Source organism: Myodes glareolus, chromosome X (genome assembly GCF_982192425.1).
Source record: "Myodes glareolus chromosome X, mMyoGla1.1, whole genome shotgun sequence".
NCBI lineage: Eukaryota > Metazoa > Chordata > Mammalia > Rodentia > Cricetidae > Myodes > Myodes glareolus.
Window position 1 is genome coordinate 97,580,709 of NC_142053.1, and position 22,258 is coordinate 97,602,966.

Sequence of the window (22,258 nt, forward strand, 5' to 3'; positions counted from 1 at the left end):
GCTTGGCCAATTAGCTCTAGATTCTTTTGGACTAACTCTTAAATCTTAATTTAACTTATTTCTAGTAATCCTATATTGCCATGAGGCTGGAGCTTACTGGGTAAAGTTCAAGTGTCTATCTTGGGTGGGGATGCATGGCTTCCTCTTCTCCTAACTTCACCTTCCTTCTCCCAGCATTCAGTTTAGTTTTCCCAACCTAGCTCTGTTCTACCCTATCAGGCCAAGCCAGTTTGTTAACCAATGGTATTCACAGCATACAGAGGGGAATCCCGCATCAACACTTTACTACTAATGAACTAGAAATGAAAGATTCTGATCTAAATTTGAAAGTATATATGCTTATTTAACAAAGCAAGATACTGATTTCTTTTTGCCTTTTTTCCCTCCTTTTTAATACTAGAAAAACTTGCTAAAGAAGTAGGTACTTCTTATGGGTGCTACTTTGTTCCAGCATTTTCAGGGTTATATGCACCTTATTGGGAGCCCAGTGCAAGAGGGTAAGTACGTTTATAGTTACAAGTAATTTGCTACATATTTTAAAATGGCTAGAAAATAGGCTATTGAATGTTCCTATTAGAACGATAAGATAAATGCATGGAGTGCTAGGCTTGCCTCATTGCACATTATATACATGTCTCCAAACCTCTAACAGCACTTCATTAATATGCACAGTTATTATGTATTAATTGAAAAGTAACTGATAATAAAAGACATGAAAGTAGAGAAAGGGGATTATTAGGAGTGAGAGAATAATGGGTTGAATATGTTCAAAAAAGCACTATGTAGATGTATGAAAACATCATAATGAATCTCATTAGGTTTAACTAATATATGCTAATAAAAATTAATGACAATACTGAAAGAGGAATAAGGTTGACAATATGTGTTGAAAGATCTTGGTTGTTTTCTAAATTAGTAACTAATTATTATCTACTTTTACCTATACATTGTAGACGAACACACTATCATCTAAATGAATGTGATTTGATTTTATGTTAATATCATCTGTTCTGTTAGATCACAGCTATTGCCACCTGTGGATATAGGGTTTCTGACTATAAGGACATTCTGAACTACTCAGTGAATATATTCAATTTTCCTTCCTGCCTACATTTCTGTCTATTGAGTTCACTCTTTACATTGTTGGGGCATCAGATCAATCAAGTGACAGAGCATTCCTTTAAGTCGTTGTCTCTTTACCAATAGATTAGTGCATCTCTCAGTCCTCATCAGGGAAGAGGTAGTTAATACAGAAAAGAAGCATCAGTAAAGTGCTCAGTTACAAATGGGACAGCTACACCCCCTCCCCAAAGAGGGAGGGGCCACGGAAAGAGAGAGGACAGAAGGACTTTAAGAGGCAGAGACTGGGGAAGAGAAAAAGAATCATTGATTTATTTATATCATTCTAGTCTGAAATTCTTTTGTGTGTATTTTAGGATCATCTGTGGACTCACTCAGTTCACCAATAAATGTCATATTGCTTTTGCTGCATTAGAAGCTGTTTGTTTCCAAACCCGAGAGGTAATGAATATATGCCTGTTTTTCTTATGCTTGATCCTTTTTATCACCCTTAAATTAAATATTCATTATATATTTATGCCTTGAATTTATTAAGTACTTAAAGTGTTCCCAATTGAAAACGGAAACCTACATAAACAGTACTTTAAATACAAGTGTGCCCTCTTTCCTCTGCCAAGTCTCATTATCTTGTAAATACCCTTATCACCACCCACTGGGCAGCTCATGTTGGAGAGAAGACTAGGTAGTAGAGTAAGCAGCACATGTTAAGCAAAGGAAAGAACACAAATGTAGACATGAGCAAGGAAACGAAGATACCAAATCGAAGGCTTAGCTCACTGAATAGGAGGGTGAGTAAGGAAGCATGAAGCCAGAAAAGATTGGTTGCAACCAGATCGAGGAGCATTTGGAAGAACAGAATACAGTGTCTCAATTTCATTCTTGCTGGCTTGGAGAAATACTCCAGGTTTGTGGGTGAAGGGTTGCCGTTTTTAGACATGTTACTGTGAAGTCTCATCATGCGAATTACATTGGTTTATTTAAGATTTTGGATGCCATGAACCGCGACTGTGGAATTCCACTCAGTCATTTGCAGGTAGATGGAGGAATGACCAGCAATAAAATTCTTATGCAGCTACAAGCAGACATTCTGTATATTCCAGTAGGTTAGTAATCCTTCACTCCTTTAAACCCCAAAAGTAATAATGTTGGGAAGAACTGATCCTTCGGGCATATATAACTACAAAATTCTTGACATAGCTTTCTCCTCTCAGTGAAACCATCCATGCCCGAAACAACTGCTTTAGGAGCTGCCATGGCAGCTGGAGCTGCAGAGGGTGTTGGTGTTTGGAGTCTCGAACCTGAGGATTTGTCAGCTGTAACAATGGAGCGGTTTGAACCTCAGATCAATGCTGAAGGTATAGTTAAAGAAGAAAATTTTTTAAAAATTAATTCTCCTAGTTCCCCCACCCATTTCCTCTCTCTCCCAGATCCATTCTTCCTCCTTTCCCTTCAGAAAGGGCAGGCCTCCCGAGGATATCAACCAAGCATGGCATGTCAAGTTCTAATAAAACTAGGCACATCCCTTCATAGTAAGGTTGGATGAGGCAACCCAGTAGGAGGAAGAGGGTCCCAAGAGCAGGCAAAAGAGTCAGAGACAGTCCCCAATCCCACTATTAAGAGTCCCACAAGAACATCAAGCTGCACACTATAACATGCAGAGAATGTAGGTCGGACCAATGCAGGGTTCCTGATTGTTGGTAGATTCTCTATGAGCCCCTGTGAGCCCTTTTTAGTTGATTTTGTGGGCTATGTTCCTCTGGTATCTTGACCTCTCTGATTCCTACAATCCAAGGAAGGATTGTAGGATTCCCTCTTCTCCAAGAATTCCCAAGAAGAGCTAATATCAATACTCCTCAAATTATTCCACGACATAGAAACAGAAGGAACATTGCCAAATTCATTTTATAAGACCACAGTCATCCTGATACCCAAACCCCACACAGGTTCAGCAAAGAAAGAGATTTACAGACTAGTTTTCCTAATGAACAGTGATGCAAAAACACGTCAAAAAGATCATCAAGCATGATCATGTAGGCTTCATCCCAGAGATGCATGGATGGTTCAACATTAGAAAATTTGTCAGTGTAATTCATCATATAAACAATCTGAAAGAAAAAAATGATCATTTCATTAGATGCTAAAAAAAGCCTTCGACAAAATCCAACATCCCTTCATGATAAAAGTCTTGGAGAGGTCAGGGATATAAGGGACATACCTAAATATAATAAAGGCAATTTTCAGCAAGCCCACAACCAACATCAAATTAAATGGAGAGAAACTCAAAGTAATTCCACTAAAATCAGGAATGAGACAAGACTGTTCACTCTCTACATATCTATTCAATATAGTACTTGTAGTTCTAGCTAGTGCCGTAAGACAACCAAAGGAGATCAAGTGGATACAAATTGGAAAGGAAGAAGGCAAAGTATTACTATTAGGGGATGATATAATACCATATAAAGGCAACCCCCAAATTTCTACAGGGAGCTCCTACAGCTGACAAACACCTTTACTCAAAAAATCAGTAGCCATTCTTTTTACAAAATGGCAAATGGCAAAATGGCAAAATGGCAAAATCAGGGAAACAACACCCATCACAATAGCCACAAGTAATAGAAAATATCTTGAGGTAACTCCAACCAAGTAAATGAAAGATCTGTATGAAAGAACTTCAAGTCTTTGAAGAAAGAAATTGGAGAAGATTTTAGAAGATGGAGAGATCTTTCATGCTCATGAATTGGTAGAATTAACACAGTAAAAATGACCATCTTACCCGAAGCAGTCTATGCAGACTAAAAGCAATCCCCACCAAATTCCAACACAATTCTTTACAGACCTTGGAAGAACAATACTCAAGTTCATATCGAAAACCAAAAAAGGATAGTTAAAACAGTCCTGTACAATAGAAGAACTTCTAGAGGTATCCACCATCCCTGATTTCAAGCTCTACTACAGAGCTATAGTAATAAAATCTGCATGGTCTTAGCATCAAAACAGACAGGTTAATCAATGGAATGGAATCAAAGACATAAATCCACACACCTATTGACAAAGAGGCCATAAATATACAATGGAAAAAGAAAACATCTTCAAAAACAGTCCTGGTTTAATTGGATATTGGCATGTAGAATACAAATATAGAATAAATCTTTTAATGGAATACATTGAAAATACTCTTCACGTGGGGAAATTTTTACCCTTTGATTTGTCAGCTGCTAAGCATATTGGGTTTCCCTGAGCCAGAATGAATGAGGGAAAATGGGTCCTATCTATATTATTTAGGAAAATAATACTGCTACTTCAATTACAAAACAAACAAGCAAAAAAAAAACTACCCTGACAAGCTGCCAGTGACAGCTTTTAGATTGTTAGGATGCTTGTTCTTTTACGTGAGAAGGGAAAGCCAGATGGGGTGACACTTACCTATAATCCCAGCGCTCAGGAGGCGGAGGCAGGCAGATCGTAGGCCAGCAGGGACAACAAGGTCTCGGGGAAAAGGGGAAAAAAACTAAACAACATGAGAAGGGAAATATACTCCACTAACTAGTCCTATGCAGGAGAGTTGCATCATTGTTCATTTTTGTGGACTTTTTATATTTTCACCTTAAAAATTCTACCTTAAGATGCTAGGTATGGTGTAGTTATGATTTGAATCTTGCGAGCAATCAGTATTTGCCAATTCCTTCAACTGGACCAAAATCAAATCTGATTTGTCCACGTCGTACTTTACCTCTCTCTCCATGTCAACCCCCCCCCAAAGAAAATAAATCCATAGGATATTCCTTTTCAGATCACCCCGACTTTCTTGTGACTAGTTTGCCTTCATAGCAGGTAGCCTGTCTCCCAATCTCCCTTAGCCTCCTGCTAAATTGCCATCATGCATCCTTCCTCAGGCCTCTAAGCATCTCATGCGCTCACTGCCAGTCACCACCAGGCGTGCATTACCAAGTCTGCCATCCAGCAAAGACTCACTGTGGTTGAACGTGAGCTATTAGGACGGCTGAGTAACCAACCTTAAGTGTTCAACTTTGACCGCCTCCACAAACTACATCTCATGCATGTTTCCCCTTCTTTTAATTCTAGAAAGTGAAATCCGTTACTCCACCTGGAAGAAGGCTGTGATGAAATCAATTGGTTGGGTTACAACTCAGTCTCCAGAAAGTGGTAAAATGTCTTTATTGGCTGTTATTGACAGTTTTTATTTTATTATTGATATTTTTTCTGAATGCGTTAATTTATTTAAGTATCTGGGTGCTTGTACTAAGCCAGGCCATGCTGAAGAAAAGGGTTATCCTATATCTAATGGTTCTGACATTTGAAACTAGGATGGAAACTACAGATTACTATGCACACCTTCACTGGAGACTGTTGATTTATGCCTGGCATGTCAATGAATAACTGAATTTTCCAAAAGCAAAATTGTTACTTCTGGTTCCTTCCTTAATGAAAAAAAAAATCAACTAGACTCTTTATTTTCCCTCGCCCTGATCACATGTACCTTTTTGGGAGGCTTTCGTTACCACCTGAAGTAATAGAGAAGTATATTCAGTTCTAGACACTTAACGAAAGTATTCAGATTGAGTAAACCATTTTGAAGTGTGAATTCCTATGAACTCAGAGAAGAGGAAGTAACCTAAATATAGCAAGTTGGAAGTTTTGTAATTGAGATGCTATTTGCACAAAATAAAGAACATTTTTATTTTTCAAATCACTTAGGCAAGAAAGAATTCAGGTTTAGTAAATGGCTTAAGTAGCTCTAGGCTGTCTTTGACTCAGGATTATAGTCCTTATCTACTCAAGATATGGAGTAAAATGAATAGCATACTTTATTAGGGAAGAGTTTATAAATTAAGTATTCTTTGGCTTCCCAGCTAACAGTGAGTATAGAACCAGTTTTAACGCTTGTGGCTTTTAGGAGACACTTCTAATTCACTGTGATCTGTATGTTTTAAGCCCTGGATGTTCCTTATTAAAATTGTTCCCTTCTCCTCTTAATCAAATTTAATATGCTTTTGGTTTTGAGACTGGGCCTCTTTTTTTTTTCTTTCTACTTTTGTTAAATATTTGTTTGTTAAGTCTCATGCATACCACAGGCCCACGCTCGCCTTGTCTTTCTAAGATGACGGATTAACTCATTTTTGCTAAGACTGCAGTTTTGAGACCCTTGGCAATTACATTTCTCTGTCAGAAACACTACTCTTTAGCACACTCCTGGTTGCAATGTCAGCCAGAACAAATGTGGACTCTGATTACTTTGCTTAGTCCCCTAAATCAATGCTATGCAAAGTTGGGTGTGTGATTTCTTGGACTAGTTGAATTTTTGTTAATGATACAACCATCCCGCCTTCCTCCTTCTTTCTCTACAGCTTGTATGCACATTTTTCCTTACTACCTGTTAAAGGTATAATATTAATTTCAATATTTCCACTAAAGTAATTGATCATTTTTCATTTATGTTCCTTATTGTCAATTTCAATACTTGAAAAGATGAAAAAGAAAACAAAATTTGAATTTTTTAAGAAATATTTTTAGTTTAATTTTTCTTTCCTTCTTTGTATGTAGTCTCATATAGCCCAAGCTGGCTCGGAGCTTACTGTGTAGAAGCTTGAACCTGGGATCTTGTTGCCTCCATGTCTGCTGGGATTACAGATATATGCCATTATGCCCAGCTTTACATTTTTACATCTCTTTATTTTGTGCTGCCAGCATCAATAGTAAGGGTATTTCATTTGTCGAGTTTCAATTATTTTTCAATATTAAAGATTGAACCCAGGGCACACACATTGGCAAGTGCTGTATCTCAGCTCTCCTTTTTTTCTTTTTATATATTTTATATTCGTTCTTTCAAAACAATAACTTACAGAGTAATGGATTTCATTCTGTCTAGCCATATTTTTACTTTATATCTTGAGAGAGGACTTCATCTCAGGATTTCATTCAGGATGCCCTTGAACTCATGCAGTAGGGCCATCCAGTCCTTCAAATTACTGATTGTCCTGACCCGTACTCCAAGATTAAGGTCTGCACCACCAGACCCAGCTCTTAATTTTATTTTTGTTGCAATTATACCAATGATTAAAAATATTTTAGTAGTTTTATGAAAACATTGAAATGTGCGGTGTCTGGGAGTATCTCTAAGCTGTACAATTATCTCAGAATAATATTTAATGTTTTACTAAATGTATTCCTTTAAACAATATAAATTATATAATAGCAGCTTGTATTCTGTATAAACTATATGATAGTAGCAGTACAGATAGAACCCTAACCTAATAAAACTGTCCTTAATTTAACTTATAGGAAAAATATTATATCAATAATTTACAAAAGAGGTTATCATTGCTGAAGCAACCAAATTTTTTTGTTTATAAACCTGTTTGAATGAATTATAAACAATTAAAATATATTAAATATGATTATTGTATAACAATAATATTAAGAGCATAATCATTTATATCAATATACTAATATTATAGATAACCTTAGGACATAATTTTTAAGTTTTTTTAAAAATTTTCAAGGCAAGGTTTCTCTTTAGCTTGAAGCCTGTCCTGTAACTTGCTCTGTAGACCAGGCTAGCCTTTAACTCACATAGATCTGCCTGTCTCTGCCTCTGCTTCTCATGTGCTGGGATTAAAGGTTTGTGACACCACTGCCAGACTTTATTTTTAAAATTTTAAATAATAATAATGAAACATAGACCAGCGTGACCTCAAACTCACAAAGATCTGCCTGCCTCTGTCTCCGAGTGTTGGGATTAAAGACATGTGCCACCACACCTGCTTCCTTACTGTGTAGCCCAGAGTGGACTTAGACTTATGATCCTCCTGCCTCAGCTTCCAAATGGGTGGGATTATAGGTGTGAGCCACCATGCCCAGCTCAAGATTTTGGTAGTTTTAGAGCAAGTCTGTTATAATGACTTTGCTTTGAACTTACAACACATGGAACACTTTGGAAATAGTTCAAATTGGTTTGAATATATTGTACAGGTATAAGTACATAAAATATGAATTTATTATATATAAATATGAATACTTACATAACATATATGTGTGGTTATCCCACTGGAGAAGAAATATCTTCATCAAATGGGTACCACCGAAGTTGAGAGTAGCTCCCCAGATCTATTTGTTGTTATATTTTCTTTTGTTCTTCTTTTTGAAACAGTGTCTCAAGTAGTACAAGTTAGTCTCAGATTCACTGTGTAGTTCATGTAGTTCATGGATGCCCATGAACTTCTGGAAAGTATGCCTCCAATTCTACCACCTCATTTTTGTGGTGTTGGAAATTGAACATTTTGAGCTTTGTGCATGCTGGGCAAGTATCCTATATCCCTTGCCACAGTCCTGAGACCTTTTCATACCAGAACTCACTTTAGGGACATCAGAAAAATCAGTTATTGTAAGTTACAGCTGATGGCTTTCTTTAAGAGAACCAGACATTTTCTTTTCTAAAATCAAACTAAAATATGGTCTCTACAAATATGGAAATAAAAATATTTGCTTGGCATTTGAAAACCTAACAAACAGTGACAGAATAAGCCAAAAAGCTTATTGACCCCTACTGAAAGTGCAGCTGCTAAGGGAAAAGAAATACGTGATGAGAGGAAGAAAGCCCTCTTCCAAAATAGAAACAACAATCTTAAGACTACATCACATACACTGTGCTTGGGGGAATCCCTAGCTGGCATATTGGAAAGACACCCTGTAGTATAGGTGTACTTTCATAACTCTGGGCATTTCCTTATATTCTGGGGTCTGAAGCGGAGCTTAAAAGCCCTAGGTTTAGTCTTTAACAAGCCAAAATGTGCTAAATAGTTTAGATTCCTTGTGTGTCGAGGAGTGTGCGTGTGCACACACGTGTATGTGTATAGGTCAGAGGACCCCTTTGTGGGGTTGATATTTATTTCCTTTCACCTGCAGAGGGGTACTGGGAATCCAGGTGTGGTTGCCAGGTTTGCACAGAGAGCACTTCCCCCTCCCCACTGAACCATTTTGCCAACTCCTGGGCACAAAAATTTTTAAATTTAAGGAGAACTTGGCTCACAGAAACAATCCTATTCTCCATAATATAATTTAGTTGCATTAGACCATTTAGCATCAGCAGTGCTCCCGATTTACTTCATTATACACCAAAATCTATTTGACACGAGACCAAATCAGTGTTTGAAACATAGAAGACCTGGGTGTGGGAAAGGTACTTACAGAAGTGCGGGAGTGCTACTAAGGGCAGGATGGAGATTAGAGAGGGGGAAGGCTTATAGTGATCAAAATGTACTTCACATATGTATCCATGGGATTGTCAAATGACGAATTCAGTCCAACTTAGTTATAAAAAGAATTTTGAACTCATCTAAAGTAGGCTAATGAAACCTTTCTAATACACTTGGGTAAATTGTACTGCTCAGTTACTGTAATTGGGAGAAGAATCTAGAAAGCACAAACCAACAGCCTCCCAAAAAGCTCTCTTTGGCTTTGCCAGTGGAAAGCTGATGTTGGCTATATGTGTTACATTCTTGGCTACTTGTGGCATGCTATCTGTATTGTTCATTAACTTTCATAAGCCTCGATATTGATTATATTTTTGATTTGAAGTAGTAACTCTTTGCCAGCTTTTATGAATATGCTATTTTTATAACTTGTTTTTGCTCTCATGTGATTCTTAACATAAATATTGTAATTATGTGTCTCTCTTTTGGTTTGCTTGACTGGAATCCCCTTCTACTTGGATGACCACAGGTGACCCTAGTATCTTCTGTAGTCTGCCTTTGGGCTTTTTTATAGTGAGTAGCATGGTAATGTTAATCGGAGCAAGGTACATCTCAGGTTAGTTACCCTTTCAATTAGACAACTTTTATTAGCTAGCTTTAATGTGTTTGCTTGTAACTCAGCAGAAAGCCTTTAGTGTATTTCTTTCTTCCTATGTTAAAAAATACCCAGACATCAATCAGAGGCATAATTAGTTATATCAATTCATCTTTGCGGACAGTTAGAACTATGGCCTGTGACTTTGCTGAAACACTTTTATCAGATGCTTTCTTTGAAGGTCTACATGCTGCTGTCAGCTGTAGCAATAAGCAAAAGCAAAATGTTAATTTTTAACTGAAAGGAATTTCAGAATGACTGGTGAAAGTTAACTTGTAATGTTGGCATTAACCATCTTGGTTTTAAAATGTGCATAACTTTTCGAGACTTCTGAAAATCTTTGCCGTATGTCTTAGTCAATCCATTCGTCCAAGAATTTTGGTCAGAGCGTGTTAGCTGAGTTCTGGAAAACTCTAAAACTGGGAAAGATATTCAATTACTTTTACTTTAGTTAAAAGAATACATTTTGTGAAGTCTTTTAAATTAATAGTTAGATAAGTTAGGGTTGAAATAAAATGGAAGTATTCTTTGCACATTAGCTTCTACTGAACATTCATATAAAAGTAATGGTTCAGGAATGTTATGAAATGTATAGTACCACCAGTTTAAACATAATTGACATTTGGAAGCTACTTGTGGCCATTCTTTAATTTTTCTTCAGGCATATATTTTACATGGAAATTACTTATTTTGAAACATGCTTCTATGTTTCAATTTTTATATTTAGAGGAAAAGCTAGATTAATTCTTGTATTTGATATGGTGATGCCTGACCTTGGTTTAAGATATAAAATTTAAGCTTCATTCATGTGAAGGAACACGTGCCTATGGAAAGATGACCAGCATATCTTTAAGTTGGCACCATTAGTTTAATGCCATATAGAAGCATGAATCAGAAGTTTTTATCACCACGACATTGGATTATATTTTAAGTAATGAGAAACTGAGTTATTTGCATGAGAATTTAAAGTTAGATTGTATAAGCTTTTTTGTATTCCTCATATTCAAGGATACTCAGGATAAATTTTTTCAAATCACCTACTTCTGTACTAACAATACCTTGTTTTTGGTATTAATGCTAATATGCTAAAGGCTCTGTCTACAAAACCATGTAACAGAAGTAGCAGATATTTCTTCTCTTTTTGCTTCTGAGGTATGTTTGCCAGAATACTCAAAACATTGCCCTGAGAACTTTAATTTAACTTTGAAAAGATCAGTACTGTTTTCAAAAATGTTTTATTATCCTGAGTGTTTTTGCTATATGATGATGACTTAGAAAAGATAAGGAAGAGAATCAGAGCTGAAACCCTTCACTGAGTTTGTTGTGTTTTGTTTCTCTTTTGGTACTATGATAGCATGAAAAGTCCTAAGCTCTATGGAAGCTAAAGCTTGTAGTGTGTCTTTAAGCTAAATTATACATTAAATATCAAAAGTAGTTGACTTCTGAAATGTACATAGTCACCATGTATAGGCCTTCTTTTTGGTGACATCTACTGAGATTAGTTACCAATAGTCGTAATATTTACTAAGGAGCTGGCCCAGTTACTTTTGTTGCTCCATAACTATTAAGCATCATATAGAAATAAAGGATTTGTTATATAGAAAGTATGGAATTAGTAGATCACATAATTGAATAGCATTTATTAACTCCTGAAATGCATGTATGCCTTATTGACTATTATGGTTTTTGTCCCCCTTTAGGTATCCCATAAATAATACCACCTCATGGATTCCCAGGATGCAAGCTTTTTATATAATGAGAAAATCTGACATTTCTGTCTCATAATGCAATGACGTTATTCATAGCCTCTGATTTTTTTCATAAACCACCTGCTGCATGATCCTCCAAGTAGACTAATGGCTTGAAATAAAGAAAATGCAGCGGAAAGGATGCTCCAGAAACATTTAGTGTTGTTGTTTAATGTTGACAGACAGTTAAGGTTGGGCCAGTTACCTTTGGAGCTGACCCCTCCATTGTAATCCTGTGATATTCCCTCTAAGGTCTAGGATGAGTTCATATCCTGTCCATTGGAATCTGTCATCCAGTATATTCAGATGCTAGTGAACCAGGATTTGATTCTCTTCACAGCAGACGTCTGAGGAAGGGGTTGCTATTAACTTCTTCACAATGAGTGGCTTTTTGCTTGTTTGTTTCTAACAGATCAAATGTCTTCTTTTCTACATATTAGAAGACCACAGCATCACTGAATATTTCAATGGAAATGTCTAAGGAATTAGTAGATAAAGATTTACTGTTCTGATAACTTGAACATTTTCTGAACAGTGTTTGCCAAAATTAAAAATTTTGGGGTGTTTTACACTGTCTCACTAATCATCATGGATATCTGTCTGAATCTTACAGAATAGAACACTTTCTTTTTCTGGTTATTTTTATTTTCATCTCTCCTTTTTGTATTTTTTATCTGTACGTATAACATACATGCCTATATATTTTATATACTGAGGGTAGCCCATTTCTAAATTAAGAGCACATTATATGCAGTAAGTTATAACAGGGCTGCTCTTAAGTGGACTACTATGTATATAAATTTGGGAGAGGGACAAGCTGTATACAATTTGGGGCGATGGTTATGAATATTATTTACCAGGAGAAAATTTTTCTTATAAAATACATTTGAAATTAAGTATATATTCAATTTCAATAAAATAAAATGTACTATATTGTGATTTCAACTATATTTCTTATACTGTACCATTTAGTTATTTCAGCTGGCAGGAAAAGCCACTGTGGCGTGTAACGCTGAATACTGTTCTCAAATATGAGTGCTAGTCCAAATAAAATTTTGCCTTTGAATTGATGTCTTCCATATTTGAGAACCTATTGAGGAATTGTCATAAATTTACAAAACTAAATAGAATGAATGTGTGAATAAAGCCAATAATCTCCTTCAAATGTTATTACCTGTTAGCAAGATGTTCTTGTTTTCTGGTATGATAGAGAGCCATCTCTCTTTAATGCCATAACTGACAAAAATTGTCATTGCAAATGCCTCGCAGTGAAATCAGGAACCTTGCAAATATTTTGAATTATTTCTTATAACTCGCTAATTTAATTTCCTAACATCAGGTTTTAAAAACATATGTGGTTTGTAGTAAAGGAATAATGTAGTAAGAAAATAATGCTGCCTAATTATTTTATTTTATCAGTTTGGAATGGAAAATATTGATATATTAATAGAAAAAGGTTTATTTGAAGTTGATGCTAGATTATATTTACTGTTCTGATTCTGCTGTTGCTAATTATTGAATCTTCTCGGTTTTGATGATATGGCTGCCACTTCAGTGGCACCAGTCTCGAAAGGTACTGTGAAATTCTTATGGCAGAGATACTTTTAGACCTGGCTTATTTCTACAAAGGCAGGTTGAGCTGATTGTAAATAACTGTGCAAAACTCTGTTCAATAATTTTAAGATAACATTAATTTTTTTACAAAATGCAAGATTTATAAGTGTTTGAAATTGTACCCATTGATAATTAATGGTAAATTTACTTAAAATAAATTCATCCCTTGTTTCTTATTTGCATTTTTTTATTTACAGATGAAAGTTCCGTTAACAGACATGAAAGGCACTTTTTAGCACTTGTTCACATACACGGAGGAGCTAAGTAATAGCAGAAGTAGTTTCTGGAATGATGAACACCATCATCATTCTGTTAGGACAGACTAAACAGTTTCTACCTCAGCATTTCCAGAAAACACATTTTCAAGGCCAACGGTCATTATCAGTATACTCACCTGACTTAAACCTGCATATCTATAGACTTTATTTTTTGCGTCATCTTCTGTCAGCCTGGGTTAGTTAGCGGGGTCTGACACCATTGTTCTTTCTTACTAATGCCAACTCTCAATATTTTGTTCTACAATTGATCTGTAAAATAAGCAATGCAGTAATGCTTCTGCATTGGTATCTTTTAAACCTTTTTTTTTTTTGAGACAGGGTCTTGCTATATAGCCTTGACTGCCCTGTAAATTCTATGTATACCAAGCTGGCCTTGAATTACAGAGATCTGCCTGCCTCTCTCTTCCTACTCCTGGGATAAATGGCATATGCCATCAACCCAGAACTTCAAGTCTTTTTAAATTTTTCTTGTGGAGTATTAAAATTAAGTAGCTTTTACTTTTTTTTCTGTCTCTCTCTGTCTCTGTCTCTCTCCCTCCCTCTCTCTTTCTCTGTGTGTGTTTGTGTGTGAATGTGTGTTTGGGATGTCTTTTTTTTTTTTACAGAGATGTCTTAGAACGTACACAATACTCACCCGAACACACACAGATCAATCCTCCTGCTTCAACCCCCTGAGTGCACCACCACATCAATCTCTAATCCAGATTATTAAATAGAATAAATCTTAGTAGTTTTTAACTGTTACATTATTCATCCGCAAGTAAATTCTGTAATGCAAAATATTTAAATCACCAAAACACCCCTGAAAGAGAGGTTTGTTGAGTAAACAATAATACAGTCACAAAAAAATGTGTAGCTTTGAAAGAAAAAGAGGACCCTGTCTAGTTAGAATGAGTAGAAAAGCTAGTTTCTGACTCCTGCTGGATGAGTGTACCACTTTTCTTTTAAATAAGAAAGGGTAAGATGAAACAGGAAGCTTATGAACAGGTAAGGATCTCATTGAAGAGAGTATTTTAGTATCTTTTGTGTTACTTAAATCAGAAACACTTAGCACTTTACCTAAGTACATATTAATGTGTATAGGTGGCTTGTGTTCATTTTAAACTAAGGAAGACGGGCTATAATTATAGATTTATTTTATGCTTGACTGGAAGCTGGAGAGACGGCACAGTAGTTAAAGGCGTGTACTGCTCTTGCAGAGGGCCCACGTTCACGTCCCAGCGTCCACGGTGGTTGGCCCACACTTGCCTGCAACTCCAGCTCTAAGAGATCCTATGCGCTCTTATGGCATCCACAGCCAACTGCACCTTCGTGTACCATCACACACGAACACGTAATTCAAAATAAAATATTTTTGAAAATTATTGAAAAAAAATGTTTGTGTATTCCCCTGTCAGTAAACAAAGTCAAATCACTACCGCATATCAAATCCTAAGCATACCCATTCCTGTAAAACTCATAGTGTATTGTGTATAACAGTGCAAAAGTCACATTTATTAATTAAACATGATAAACACTCCAAGTTTTAAAATACTTCTCACACAGCACTAGACTATCACCCTTGATTTTTCTTTGTGTTTCTTTGGATTAGCACACAAAGAATGGGATTTGTCTGTCACAGTTTGTACACACACACACACACACACACACACACACACACACACAATTGTACGTAGTTTATATTGCCTTTCTGATCCTTCCCCATATCCTCGTCTACCTTTTCACTTTCCTTCCCTCAAATAAGAGCCCCCTTTTGCTTTCATGTTACATACATTCTATGACCCCTTCTTATCCAACAGTCCCACCTCCTTTAGGACTTCTTTTCTCTGTCACCCCAAAATAAATAAAAAAGAAATAGATTACAGCGTAAGCATTGACAGACATTAATTGTATTTTCTCTTTAGTTAAATAATGCCATTCTTGTGTGGTAAAAAACAGAGGGAGAACAAGGAAATGATTGAGGAAGCCATTATGGGGCCACCGAGAAACCTGTCACTAGAGAAACTCCCAGAAATCCACAAGGATGACCCCAGCTAAGACCCTAAGCAGTTGTGGAAAGGGTACCTGATCTGGCCTTGCCCTGTAGTCAGACTGATGAGTATTTTAAATGTCATTATAGAACCGTCATGCAGCAAGTGATGGAGACAGAGACAGAGAACCACAGTGGAGCACTGGGCTGAGCTCCCAAAGTCCAGTTGAAGAGAGGGAGGAGCAATGATATGAGCAAAGGGGTCAAGACCATGATGAGGACACCCACTGAAACAGCTTACTTAAGCTAATGGGAGCTCACCAATTCCAGCCTGACAGCCGGGGAACCAGCATAGGACCAAACTAGGCCCTCGGAATGTGGGTGATAGTTATATGGCTGGGGCAGACTGTGGGGTCACTGAAAGTGGGACCAGGATTGATCCCTACTGCTTGTACTGGCTTTTTGGACCCCATTCTCTTTGGAGGGATACCTTGCTCAGCCTAGATATAGTGGGGATGGCCTTGACCCTGCCTCAAAACAATGCCCTAGCCTTTGTTGACTTCCCATGGGAAACCTTACCCTCTCTGAGGAGTGGATGGGGTGTGGAGGGAAGGTGGAGGGAACAGGAGGAGGGGAGGGAGTGGGAACTGGGATTGGTATGTAAAATGAGAAAAAAAAATAGTTTTTTTTAAAAAAATAATTTAAAAAGATTTTGACAGAATTATCTTTTTGTATTTATTGTTTTGCATACTAACCTCAGTTTCCCCTACCTCCTCTCCTCTTGTTCCCTCCCCTACATCCCTTCTACCTCCATCCACTCTTCCTCTGTCTTCATTTAGAAGAATAGAATTATCTTTTGTATATTCATAAATAAAAACTGTCTCTTTATAGTCTAAAGCTATAAACAGTGTCTGACAGCAGCAGCTTCGTGCCTGTTTTCGGGGGGGGGGGGGGGAAACACCAAGTCCTCCTGCATTGTAAGTCTAGTTTTCTGATATTAGTGAGCAAGGTCACTACAACCTTGGCCTCTTATTGTAGAACAAAGAAAATACTAATGAATACACATCTTAAATTTTATAGGGCATGAAAGTCAGAATACAGTCACCAATTCAAATGTAACAGAAAGCTAAATAATTTAGTCTTTTATTTGGTAGTGAGAAATCAATATTGTTAACTTCATAAATGAAGATCAGCATAGTCTGAAGTTTAAGAAAAAACATTTACTATGTCATAGTATTAAAGCTAAAGATACTTAGAATACTATTGCCTTCTTGCTTAAGGGAAAATGATGCACTCATCATCAAACTGCTAGTGTAACTCTTTAAGGAAGTACAGTAACAGTCTTAGCTTGTTGGGGATTACAGTTTCAGAGGTTGAGTGCATGACCATCATTGCAGGTAGCAGGCAGGCAGGCATGGCATTAGCACAATTGCTTAGAGTTTACATCTGTATACAAAAGTAGGAGGCAAAGAGAGTGTGTGTTAAAATAGAATGGGCTTTGAAACCTCAAAATCCACCCCCAGTGACATACCTTCTCCAACAAAGCTACCCTTCTAGTTCTTCCCAAACAGTCCCACCAACTGGGGACCAACAGTTGAAACATAGGTGCTTATGAGGCCATTTTCACTTAATCCACCACATTCTGCCCCCGACTCCCATGGATTTGTAGCCATACCACAATCTACAGAACATTTAGTGCAACTTCAAAAGTTTGCCTAGTCCCCTACAGTCTCAATACAGTTTCAAAGTCCAAAGTCTCTTCTGAGATTCGAGGCAATCTCTTAATTATAACCCCCTACATAACCAAAAAAGCAAATTGCATACTTCCAATAATAATGGCACAGAATATACATTACTATTTCAAAAAGTAGAAATAGGGGCATAGTGGGGAAATGCAGGACCAAAGTAAGATTGAAACCCAACAGGGTTAACTACAAATCCTACAGCTCCATATCTGATCTCAAAAGGCCTAGACGGCCCTGCTCTTCTAGTTTTGCTGACTGCAGCACACTTCTTTCTCTTGGACTGGTTTCACTGTCTGCAGCTCTCCCTGGGAAGTATCCCACAGCTCAGGCATCTCCAACATCTTGGGTTCTCCAAGACAATCCAGGCTTCACCTTCATAGGTTCACTCAATGGGCTCTCTTGTCCTCAAGTCAGCGGGCAGCCCTGCCACATGTGTGGCCTCAGCAGCATTCCTTCCTTAACAACAGAGGAAGATTCCACATCCTCTTTTACTCCTATATTATTCTTCATGACTCTAATGACAATCACAAGGACAGTGCTGACAAGTTCATCTGCTTGCTTGAGATGGAACCTGCCCCTCTCCTGGTATCACATTTTCACAAGCTTTGATTGGTTGATGCTTTTTAGTACCAGAAAAATCCCTCAGGCAAGAAGAAGAGAGAAAGCTCACTAGGAATGCCAAAGGTTTCGAAATTTCAAAGTCCACCCCCATTGATATACCTCCTAATTCTTCTCAAACTGTTCCACCAACTGAGGTCCAAGCATTCAAATATATGAGCCTATGAGGTCATTCTCATTAAAACCATCACCGTGACCTTCCAGTACATGTGCATCTCACTTTTCCATTAAAAAGAGACAAAGATTACATGAATGTCTAGAATACATGAAGCCCTGTTTTCACCAAGAAACACAAAATAGCAAATAGATTGAAACTGCAGAAAATGCAAGTTCCTTCTTCTTTAGAGAAGAAAAGACTTTTTTCTGTTTTCAGTTTGCAATTGCAAGTTATAGCATTTTGGGGAAGTCAAGGCAGGAACTCAAGCAGTTAATGACATCCCATCCATTGTCGAGACCAAAGAAAGAATAAAATACTTTCTTGTTTAACTGCTTCCTGCCCAGCTTGCTTGCTTTACTCTTACAGTGCGGGGCCCAGCCTATGAAATGGCCGCAGTCGTCTGCTCCTCATGCGTGCATTAAGAAGACAAACTTTTATAGACGTGCCCATGGACCAATGTACTCTAGATTGAAACTCCAGGTTAAAACACAAGTTCACAAGTTCTTATTTGTGTTGATCTTTTGGGATACTGAATAAAATGATAATATGACACCAGAAAAACAAGTGGAAAAGTACACACACACACACACACACACACACACACACACATGCACGAACCAATTTAAATCTTAGCATACATACTATCAATACCTGTTAATGTACTAATTACAAAAATTAAAATTTTGAACTTTAATTCAGGGGTCACTGCACATGAATTTCTTTAGAAACATTAGTCATAATAGTTAGAAAATAACGAGTGATCTAATCATTGATGAGTGGATATGCAAAAGTGATGTGACTGTACAAGGGGATAGTCATCAAAAATGCTAAACCATTTAAGCCTTAAAATATGATGCAAAGTGAAAGAAGACAGACAAAACTGCCATGTGTAGTATGACAAGACCAGAACTGGCAAACGTATAGAGACAGAATGTAGTTTTTAATTTAAATTTCTGAGTGCTGTATTTATATCTTTTCTTTCTTTCTCTCCCTCTTCAACTCCCCCCTCCCCGTGCACCCCAGATCCACTCATCCTCAAATTCATGACCTGGGATACATATATATCCCCTCCTAAAACCATTTAGTGTTGGTTGGTCATGTATGTGTATGCTTTTATGACGGCTTGGATTTGGTTAACTTATCAGGGCGCTCATTCCTAAAGGAAACTGATACTTCATCTTTTGGCTGCCATTGATTGCCTACAGCTCTTTACCTAGAAGTAGAACCCTATGAGATTTCACCTATTCATGTTGTTACATTGATTAGTGTTGTCATTATGCAGATTTTGCTTAGGCAACCATATTGTTGAGACTTCATGGATAAGCTTCCCTGTCATATATAAAAGACACGATCTAGCAGTAGGTTTCCATGTCTGCTGTCTCCTACAATTGTCCTGCCTTCTGTTCTGAGATATTCCCTGAGTTTTTGGTGTAGGGGTTTTTAGGTAGACGTGTCAACTGGGGCTGGGCACCCCAAGGACTCTTATTCTTTGTTTTAGCAGTTGTGGATTTCTGTAATAGACATCACTATCTGCTGCAAAATGAAGTTCCTCTGATGGGGGCTGAGAGCCACATTTATCTGTGAGTCAAAGGATAGGTATTCAGAATGCAGTTAGAAACTAAATTGCATTAGGAAAATGATCGTAGTTGTTTATCTTCTGAGGTCTATGCCCCTATGGGTAGATGGCTAGGTTTCAAGTACCAGGCATGAATTCCTTCCAATTGATAAGGCCTTAGTTTCAATTAGATGTTGGTTACCTCCAAATGAACAATGGCACGATTGTACCTTTGGGATATCTGGCCAGGCTAGTATTGTTGTGGTTCCCAGACTTCGCAGCTAGTGCCTGTGTAGTGTCTTCTTGGTACCATGAGAACTAGTCCTCAGGAAGAAGGGTTCCAGGTCAGTTCCAACAGATTCCTCCAAGTCCTGTGTTCAAAGTGCATTAGGCCTTCAACAAATGGGTCTTACTTTCAAGCAAGGCAATGGGAGGTAACCAAAGATGATGGCAATAGCCCAGATTACTTTGGGAGTCTTTTTGAAACCCCTGACCAACAACTGGAAGAGAGGTTTTCCATGCCCAGCACTGGGGTCATCTTTGGATTGCCTGTGACTACTGGGGGGAGCATCATCACTGTGTGTGTGTGGCATAATGCCATTTAACACAGACATGTACGCATGTGTGCACACATGCACACACACATGCATATATACATTTTATGTACTATAGATATTATATGTATTTTTAAGTATGCTTATGGTTGTTTTCCTATAGCTTTTTCAAATGTCCCTAGTGCTATTTGTCACTCTTTTCTCCTTGTCCCTCTATATTATACTTTCCCAGTCCCCATACTCTTTCCCTTTTCTCGCCCTCATAGTACCTGTGTCCTACTGCTCCCTTCTCTAGATAGAGCTTCTTCCCTGACTACCTCCCTCCCTCCCTCCCTGCGGTCCCTTTCTGTTTTCCTGGCTTCTGTAGTTACTGCAGGTTCTCCACTCAAATGTAAAGATTTGGAGTAATGGTCCACAATGAGAGAGGGCCTGCAATGTTTGCTTTGCTGGGGCTGGTTACCTCACTCAGTATGAAATTTATCCCAGTCAGAATGTGTAAGATCACAAAAAAGCAGACAACAAATGTTGGCAAGGGGTTGGGAAAAAGGGGAGCCCTCAGTCACTGTTGGTGGGTTTAAAAACGGGTGCAGCCATTCTGGAAATCAGTGTGGAGCATTCTCAAAAAACTAAAACTAAATCTACCATATGACCCAGCTATACCACTCCATGACATAATGCCCAAAAGACTCTTGACATCCTATCCCAGAGATACTGGGCAGTCATGTTCATCACTGTCTATTTACAATAGCTAGGAAATGGAAACCACCTCAGTGTCCTTCAAGTGATGAATGGATAATGAAAATGCGACACATATACATAATAGCATACTATTCAGCTGTAAAGAAAAATGAAATTTGTGCGTTAATGGAAGGAACTAGAACGTAGTTGATTGATGGCCAGAACCGCAGGAGGGAAAATGGGAAGTGACTCTTAATCAGTGCAGCGTTTTTGCTCTGAGATGATGAAAGTCCTGAAATTACATGTGATGCTCGCCCAGCTTTATGACGATACTAAAAGCCAGTGACATTGTTCAAAGTGTGTATTTTATAGCTTGGGAATTAAATTAATACAATGTAATTTAAATTCTCAGAGGTCATGAATTAGTGACCCAGATTCACCTCTGGGCTTGTTTGAAACAGAATTATTTTAAATTTGCATGTATATAAAAGAAACATAAATGCCTAGTCTCTGATGGCCTGTAAGGTTGGGATCCCAGAAATAAAATTTATTATTCACTCCTTGAAAAATGAGTGTTAATATATGTTATCCCTTTTTGATGTGCTAAGGGACTGTTTTAAGGGGAGGGAAGGTATTTGGCTTACATATCCTGATCACAGTCCATCTTTGAAGGAAGACAGGGCAGGAATTCCAGCTGGAGCTAAAGCAGAAATCCTGGGGGAACACTGATTACTGATTTGCTTCCCATGACTACTTGTTCAACTTGCTCCCTGCCCCCCCGTGTGTGTGTGTGTGTGTGTGTGTGTGCTTCTTTCTGAAAATTTTAAAATTAAAGTATAATTACACTATCGTCGCCTGATTCCCTTTCTTCTCCAAGCCCTCCCATGATCTCCTTACTCCCTCTCAAATCCACAGCCTCATTTCTTTATTATTCTGATACACACACACACACACACACATATACATACATATATATATATATTCATGGATACATAAATGCAATTTACTGCATCCATTTAGTGTTGCTTGTATGTATATAGTTTCAGGCCTGACCACTTGGTATAGGCTAGTCAAGGGTCGCATACCTGAGTAATATTAATTCTCCCTCTTTAAACATTTATTAGTTGCCTGTAGCTCTTCGTCTAGGACTGGGTCTCATGAGATTCCCCCATACTATGATAGCATGTCTATTGGTCTCGTCTTTGTTCAGGTTTTCTGACTGTGGAGTGACCAGCTCCAGTAGATACATCTACAACACAACCTTCAAACTTGAGACTCGGGGAACACTAAGGAGGAGGGGGCAGAAAGATTATTAGAGACAGAGCACTTGGAAGTCTGTTGTGAAATTGTGTCTCCTAGGAATGACAGGGAAACTATATGGATGACATCTCAATAAT

At 37.7% G+C, this 22,258-nt stretch overlaps 1 protein-coding gene across 5 annotated transcripts in view; it reads left to right on the forward strand.

Annotated features, from left to right (window-relative positions):
• Positions 1–13,483, forward strand: part of Gk (glycerol kinase) — an 80,346-nt gene extending 66,863 nt beyond the window's left edge. For 4 of the 5 annotated variants that reach the window (XM_085684719.2, XM_048449774.3, XM_085684720.2 and 1 more), the window contains 7 exons: positions 401–497; positions 1,437–1,521; positions 2,063–2,183; positions 2,292–2,435; positions 5,164–5,244; positions 9,820–9,906; positions 11,646–13,483. In XM_085684719.2, the coding sequence (XP_085540845.1) occupies positions 401–497; positions 1,437–1,521; positions 2,063–2,183; positions 2,292–2,435; positions 5,164–5,244; positions 9,820–9,906; positions 11,646–11,656 (626 nt within the window). In that variant the 3' untranslated portion in view covers positions 11,657–13,483. The remainder of the gene's footprint in view (positions 1–400; positions 498–1,436; positions 1,522–2,062; positions 2,184–2,291; positions 2,436–5,163; positions 5,245–9,819; positions 9,907–11,645) is intronic. The other variant, XM_085684721.2, reaches the window with a different exon arrangement.
• Positions 13,484–22,258: the final 8,775 nt, after the last annotated feature.